The sequence below is a fragment of the Mercenaria mercenaria genome, unplaced genomic scaffold (assembly GCF_021730395.1).
Source record: "Mercenaria mercenaria strain notata unplaced genomic scaffold, MADL_Memer_1 contig_3087, whole genome shotgun sequence".
Classification (NCBI taxonomy): Eukaryota; Metazoa; Mollusca; class Bivalvia; order Venerida; family Veneridae; genus Mercenaria; species Mercenaria mercenaria.
The window spans coordinates 20,264-28,701 of record NW_026461194.1 but is presented as its reverse complement, the minus strand read 5'-3'; the positions used below and the strand labels follow the sequence as shown (position 1 = coordinate 28,701).

General features: G+C 34.5%; 1 protein-coding gene across 1 annotated transcript; it reads left to right on the top strand.

Moving 5' to 3' along the window:
* Positions 1-539: 539 nt before the first annotated feature.
* Positions 540-3,915, top strand: LOC128552725 (uncharacterized). The gene is made up of 7 exons (XM_053533772.1): positions 540-585; positions 1,089-1,145; positions 1,519-1,575; positions 1,908-1,973; positions 2,330-2,718; positions 2,821-3,253; positions 3,791-3,915. The coding sequence occupies exons 1-7, from the start codon at positions 540-542 to the stop codon at positions 3,913-3,915; spliced, it is 1,173 nt and encodes a 390-aa protein (XP_053389747.1).
* The last annotated feature ends 4,523 nt before the right edge of the window (positions 3,916-8,438 follow it).

Below are 8,438 nucleotides of genomic sequence, written 5' to 3'. Positions count from 1 at the left end.
CAAAAGATGGATATGATTTATATGAGTCACCTACTTATTTCACAGGAGGTGATTTGTTTGCTCTCTGTGCATCCTAAGTAAGTATCCTGTGGTGGGATTACTCAAAACATTTCTAATCAAGATTATGAAACTTGCTATATAGATAGAGGGCAAGATTATGAAACTTGTTATATAGATAGAGGGCAATAATGAGATTATGCACATCCTTTTTTTTTCTTCTGACAAAAATTGCAGTTGCTGTGACAAAAGATTTAGTGATTAGCACTTAATTCTGGATCCTGCGATACCGTATAGCAGGTAATTCTGCAGGTTGTTATTTCTGCTTATTCTGCATGTCAAGGCTGTCACACTAAAATAAATTCCACCCATTTAAACAAAAGCAGAATTTTTTGACGCAGAAATAAACTTTGATATTTCCCTTTATATAATGGTCCTTTATCTTTATCTCACAATTTTTTCATGTGCTGTCAAGTTATTCACACTGTGTCAGTTTTGGTTGATTGTTTTTGTTGTTGTATCAATCTTTTGTCCACTAATAAATGATTTTACAAGTGTATATCACAACACTTTATAGGTTTATGAAAAGTTTGACAAATGTGATATAAATTTGGCAAAATAAAAACTAGCATTTTGCAGTATCGATATGCATTTGAGTCATTATAATTATGAAGTAGTAAATGTGGTGGCTACTTCCTATGCGCAGAATTTTCTTCAGGTTTATGCAAACTTTAAAAGTTATTTCATGCTTTTCTTGAAGGACCCAGAAGTAAAAGACGCAGAAAAAAAACTACATGTGTAGGCTCATTTTAGGACAAAACCGTGGAATTATTTACATGCAGAATCAGCCCAGTATACAATATCTGAATAAGATTCCAGGCTTTTATGAAACATTGTATGTTAAAAATTGATAGGGGGCAACAAGGATATGTTAATTACTCAATCTGTAGGTAATCTGTCAAGAAATTCTGGATCTGATTAAAACTGCATACAAAGATTGAAAAAAAATCATATGTTAATTAGTCAGACATATCTCCACAGATTTAAATGAGATTTTTAAATGCATTTGTATTTTTAATCTGTACATATAGGTGAAAAGTCAAAAGGAAAGGCCGGTCCATTAAAAAAGGCACAGAAACCTGCAAAAGGTAAGTTTGGTGGATAAAATTAATTTTCCATCAACATTTAGCATTAGTAGTACCATTAATTAGTACTGACAAAGTCATCATGACCCTCTTGTTTTCAATTAATTATATGTACCATGCAGTGTTTGGTATTTACTGTTATGTTGGCTAATATTATAGTATAGTTTCAGTATTGTAGCTCTGAGAGATAGAATTGTAACTTATGCACTTCCGGTTTTAGAATCAATATATTTCAATATTAAATTGTGCAGTTACTAAATGCATCAAGGAGTGTGGGGGAGGGGGGGGAGCGGGGGAGCATTTCGTGTCCTACCAGCTATTTTTACATATAGGGCACTGTTAACTGTTGTGTTATAAATGCAAGCATTTATTTCAGTGATAGAAAAGAAGAAACATAAGAAGACAAAAAATAAGCCAGTGACAGATGAAGATGGTAATGATTTCATATATTAATGATTCTATAATTTACTAGACTCTCTCAATTTATAGGGTTGGTAGGAGATACTATCGAGTATTCACTTCAAAAAGTACACATACAGTATATTACTATTTCAAGAAAGTGCTTGTAATGTAATCTGTATCTAAATGAAATTAAATGTGAACTTTGGTTAAAATTTTAGCTTAGAAAAAAAAACATTATTAGTTAGATGTATCATTGTGCTTTCTGACCCCCTCCACCATCAATATTTCTGGAACAGCTTATTCAAAAATGAAAAGTATAGCAGGTGTATTATGTACCAACAAACTGAGCATGCTTTATTGTAGGAGGAAGTGACGACAGTTCTGAAGAAATCAATGTAATAGAGGTGGATGTGAAAAAAAAGAAAAAAGGTATAAAATTTTGATTATCTGTTTTTCTTTTGTCAACTTTAAGGCACATTTTTTACAGTATTTCAGTTATAAATACCACCACTGATTTACACTAAATCCTGTAGTAAAATTTCTCAAGACAACTTGAGGAGATTTACACAACTATACTTTGAAGATGAAAGAAAAGTTAATAGCTGTAAACAAAATCATAAAGGCACTGCTAAATGTCTGGACATTACAATAACTTTGGATGTCAAAACACTAGTTTAAAAAATGAGAATGGGATTGTATTTCAGTAAATGACAAAATATAGATATCTGTTTCTTATACCAAAATTTGTTTTGTGCTAGCTGCTATGTAAATTTTTCATTTGACAGAAATTGAAGCAGAAATGAAAAAGAACAAGGAAGCAGTAATGGCATCCAGTCAACAAGTTGCAGCTTCATTATTTTCCCAGAAAACGGTAGTTACTGCCAATGTAGATTCAATTAATGCCTATTCCTTTGAACAGCAGTCTGCATGCCCTACCACCTCATCTGCCTTTCCTCAAAACACATCTACTTCTTCAAGCACTGAAACCCTATCACCTTCACTGTCTCATTCTGCAACCAAAGAGAGTCACAAAATGGCAGCTGAACTGTCTGGCTATGAAGCCCCAAAACCCTCTGCCTCCCCAAAACCCTCTTCCTCTGAAATTCCATTTCCACATATTACCACACCCCTTTCCAGTTCTACAACCCAAGAAACGATCACTTCATCAGCTTCCGTGAATGCACCCCTCCACTATTCACAACAGGCATGTAGCACAAACTTCCCACTTTCCTACCCTTTTGCTCAGGGAATGCAATATCCTTCATATCCTCTCTAGCCTCAACCTTTATACTCTCATTCTATATATAGGCCATACTGGAATCAACCATACACTAGCGCTTTTTCTAGGACGTCTGACTACACTGAGGATAATCAGTGTCCGGATAGAGGAGGAGTTCTTGGTAACAACCAGTCAGCTGGTCAACTTCTTGACATCAGTAGCAACTGCTCTTTGAATGAGTCAGAATTTATGACACGTTCAATAAATGTTATTGATGGAGAAGTTGATATGGCAAGGTCATCAACACCAAGATCTCCTTCACCGGTTGAAACCAGTTTGGCCACTACTTCAGACCTGTCAGGCATGCCTAACTCCTCCCCTACAGGCAGCAAAGTGGCCCCAACAATAGGTTGCTTTGATTGCGATCTTAAAGATCAAATTATTAAAGACCTAAGGGCTGAAATTTATCAGCTGAAACAGACATTGAATGGTAAGGGTTTTGTATATTTTGTAAAGCCTGGAAGAGTGACCTCCATAATGAAATTAAAATAAGAGTATATTAAGTTATCTCGACAGATATACCAGCTTTGTGGGTCATTTTCCACATGGTATATAACGATTTGGTTTCAAATTTCAATATGAAAATACCAATAAATTTGACTAGGGATCGAGATTTTCACTCGTACAGTTCTAAAATTGATGTATTGTTCTTTATTCTTTCAAGCATCCGAACACCAGGTACATTATCTGAAGACCAGCCTCCATAGTCAAGTCTTCGAATCACTGTAACCTTTCGTTGGCGGAGGGCCATGGGTTCGAGTCCTACTACCGACTGTGTCCCTTTATATGAGAAAGTTAACACTTTCTTACTATGGATTGGGGTCTAGTCCTGGTACTTCCTAAGAACAATGGTTAGGTAAACTGTCAGCCTCGTATGACTTGACTGTTAGCCGTTCAACTAATAAAAAAGCAACCAAAAAATATGCATATATTATATGTAGAATAACAGTATTTTCTGTTTTTGCAGAGTCTGCTAAGGTTCCAAATACTGCCCAGCAGAGAAAAAGGAAGTATCAACCAAAAACAAGACCAGATGTACAAATGGCAGATTATGTATGTATAATCAAGTTTGTGTTTTATTATGTGACCTGAAAGGCAAGCATATTGTTGTGGCTTTGTCTTAATGTCTCACCATTCGCCTGTCACACTTGTTCAACTTCAAAGCATAATTTTTAAAAGTATAAGTGGCATTTGATTGAAACTTCACACATTATAGAGGGCATTGAGACAAAGTAGAGTGTCAAAGAACCTGAACTCTACCTTACCAAGTTTTGAATTGTCTTCCCTTTTTATATCAATCAATCAACTTTATTAGAAAAATCAGCTATTAGATCTGCCTTTGGCCATTTACCATGCAAAATATAATATATATGGCAAAGTATACAAAGTAATGTTTTATTGGAACATAACTTGTAAAGGCATTTGATTGAAGCTTCACATAATGATAGAGGCATTTTATAAACATGTTTCAGTTTTCCATAAAATACAAGTTGTGTCTATATTATGCTTTTTTGTAATTTTCAGATTGAAATTGGACCAAGCGATGTCATTCCAGACAACTTCCATCTGCTGGCCCCAGGTGCTTCCATAAAGGTCAACACCCTATGGCTGCACGACATTCTGTCGTCTTTGACAAAGCAAAGACAGAAAAGGGAGAAAAAAGCCGACAAAAAAGGATTGACAATAAGGGAAGACAGGAATGTAGAAATCCTAAAGCGGCTGATGGATGGCTTCTTTGATCCCTGGGACCTTGCTGTGGAGGGAGGCACAGCAAGTTTTAAGGACAATGCTGTATTTAATGCTTTACAGTGTAAGAAAATTTGTATCCATTATAATGATATAGCCTTAAAGTTAAAACTTGTATTTATTTTCAAAAGCTTAATAAATTCTTAGGCTAAAGTAACTAGCCCTTGACTGACTAAATAAAAAACTGGGGCAGGCAGATAATGTGTGTCTAGGAACCAATTATTCCCTTACATTGTTAATCAATTAATTAATTCCTACAACGAATGGTTGAAATATTCTCTAGAGACAAGTTACAATAATAGTAAGTGCATATTTTCATATTTGTTACATCTTATCTGAGCTGTTCTTAAATACTTTATTTTCAGTGTATGCAACACACCATCTTAAGATGTCCATTCCTGTCTTCAAAAAAAGCTGGAACTCAAAAATGGTTTCAGCCAGACAGACTGTTAAAAGATGCAGGCAGCAAAGAACATCAAGTATAGATGATCAAATGGAAGATTAAAGTTCGTGAATTATGTTGTCCATGCTCTTAAGTCGAACATTTCTGATCCGATCTTCACCAAACTTAAACAAAACGTGTTTGACCATAGGTCCGCAATCAACTTCGCTTAATAGCCAAATCAGCCTAGGCATTTCAGAATTATAGCCCTTGAATTATCGAAAATCGGCCTGTTTACTCTTGTCTGTGGTCTAAGTCTATTTTTCATCGGATCGTCACTAAACTTGAATAACTTGTGCTGACCATTAGTCCTCAGCCGAGTTCAATAACTATCCAAGTCGGCCGAGGCACTTAGGAATTGGGTCACTGGCCAAGTCCCACAAGTCCCATAAATCTGACGTGCATTTTTGCTGAATTATGCCCCTGTTTTACTGACAAAATATTTTGTTTATTGACAAGCACTTTGAGTAGTCGAGTATGCTGTATTACTGACAGCTCTTGTTATACATGCACCTCTAGTCCTAGTGAAACATTAATGTGATTTATCAAATATGCCACTTTTCCTAGTCAAAAAAACATTACTGTGATTTTTATATATCTATTCAAACAACTTTATTGAGGTTTTTATATATGTGATTTATATGCATGCATCTATAGTCTTAGTCATACAGACCTATATTAAACCAAGGTGATTTTACTTGAACCTATAGTTATAGTCAGACATCCATCAGTTGATTTTTATACATGTACATTGAATCAGAGTTAAGCTTATATGATTCTTTATGTGATATTTTTACATTTGATTGTTATGCAGTATTCAGTAGATTTTTTATGCATATACCTCGATGTTCCAGAAGTGCATTATTCAACTGAAATTTACATTATCTCAGATTTAAGCCACACATTTGTTTGATTTTTATACATGTATCTAAAGTTTAAGCCATCATTATTCAGGTGATCACATGTTCAAATCAGCATTCCTCAGGTTTTCCCTCTTAATATCTGTTAAACATTAGTATTAAGTTAAAATCTGATTATGCTGTTCAGCTCCTGTCTTTCTGTGGTCAGTTCACCTTTCTTAACAAATTATGAAAATGGCCAGCTAATCTTGATGCTTTTACTCGCAGTAGAATTACATTGAATTATGTCTTTTGATATCAAATATAGTTCAGAATTATTGTTTGAAGCTGTTTAATTAATAATCCATTGTTTCTACAGAATCCTTGTTAATGTATATAATTATACATATCAATAATTGTTCCCTTACTTGTGAGAATCGTATACATTTGTCACATGTATGTAAATAATGTATTGCTCATGTTTTCTTCATGTATTTTTTTTTATTACTTCCCTTTTACGTTACTATAAATAGCTTATTTTTAGTAACTTTTTTATTATTGGCCGTAGGGAAAACACGAGACCAGTTTTCTGTGGTACAACATGGATGGTACCTCCAATTTTTAGGTGTATTTTATCATATCTATAGCTTGTAAGATTTTTTTTTCTTTTTGGTTAAATTTCTTCCCTTTGTTGTTCCTGTCCTTTGGACTTAGATATTTTTTCTAAGGACCTTCTTGTCCTCAAGTGCAATGATAACAGGTGAGCGATATAGGGCCATCATGGCCCTCTTGTTTAACATATTCCTTTTAGTCTGTCGACTCACTTTCAAGTGTGATGAATGATTTGCAACAGAATTTTCGTACATATCAACATTGCTGGAAAAAGTCATTTTGCACATGCAGCCCATGCCTCAAATAGATTTAATCGAATTTGACAAATCTTTACACCAGTGACGTCACAGTTGCGTCAAAAATGTAGTAGTGTTATGCTTTTAACACAGTCCAATGTGATTTTTAAAATATAAGGGCCAAAAGGGTGTTAACTTTTCAGTTATGCTGCGTATATATATATATATATATATATATATATATATATATATATATATATATATATATATATATATTAGCACATGTAATGAAAACTAAAAAAACAGAGTATTTTGTTTGTATTTTGTTTAAATTTGTATTTTCATATCATATGTTTTGTTAGTATTTTGTTGGCAGTGTTTTGTTAGTGTTTTCTTAAGCACATACAATGAAACACTAACAAAACATACAATGAAACACTAACAAAACATAGATATTTTGTTAGTGTTTTGTATAATGAAACACCAACAAAACATACAATGAAACACTAACAAAACATAAGATATTTTGTTAGTGTTTTGTATAAACCTAATTTGCATATCATGTTTTATTGGTATTTTGTTAACAATGTTTTGTTAGTATTTTGTTAGTATTTTGTTAGCTCATTTGCATGTCATTTGCTATACTAATAAAACATCATCAAAACACAGTGTAGTATTAGTGTTTTGTTATAGTGTTTTGTTTCCCCTTTTTTTTCGTTTGGGTGACCTGCAGACCAGTTTGCTGTTCGTAATTTGAATCAAGAACTGCAAACTGTAAACTGCAGACCGGAAATGAATAACTGGAGACCTACCGGTAGTATCATTTCTAGTACTTTCAATTTGAATTGTGAACTGCAGACCAGTATGCAGTTCGCAATTTGAATCGTGAACTGCGAAGTGCGAACCGCAAACTAGTTTGTAGTTCGTAATTCGAACCTAACACTTAGTGCCGCAGACTAGCCGGCACTTTGCAGTTCTAATGGAGGGGGAGAAAGTGCAGACCATTAACATTTATTTAGCAAGCACTGACTTAGTACCTAAAGTGTAAGAGTAATGTTCCAATATACTTTCATTTTGAATCGTGAACTGAAGACCAGTTTACAGTTCGCAATTCGAATCGTGAACTGCAAACTGTTTGCAGTTCACAATTTGAATCCTGAACTGCGAACTGCAGACCAGTTTGTAGTTCGCAATTCGAACTGGATAGTAAGAAATACGTACTGGCCGGGGCTTTCCAATTCTAATGGAGGGGCAGGGAGTGCAGACATTTTTCTTCTATTTAGAAACCAATTATTAGGTATTAAAAAGTACGAGTAACGGTCAAATATCAGTTTACAGTTTGCAATTCGAATCGGAACTGAAAATAGCAGAATAGCTGGCAGGTTGCAATTCTAATGAAGTGGGAGGGAGTGCTGACCTATAACTTCTACTTAACAACTACTTATTTAGTACTTAATCTATAATAGTAAAATTCCTTGTACTTTAATTTTGAATCATAAACTGCATACAAGCTTGTAGTTAACAGTTCGAATTGCATGTTAACTGCAAACCCGTCTGCAGTTGGCCATTCGATTCCAAAGCCACAACCATCGAATTGTAAAATGCATTCTATTTCAATTTGCAGGGCAGTGCTGATCAACCTGCAATTTGAAATTTGATTCGTTAACTGCAGACCAGTTTGCAGTTCGCAATTCAAATCGGAAACTGAGAACTGCAGACCTGCCGGAGGAGGAGGGAGTA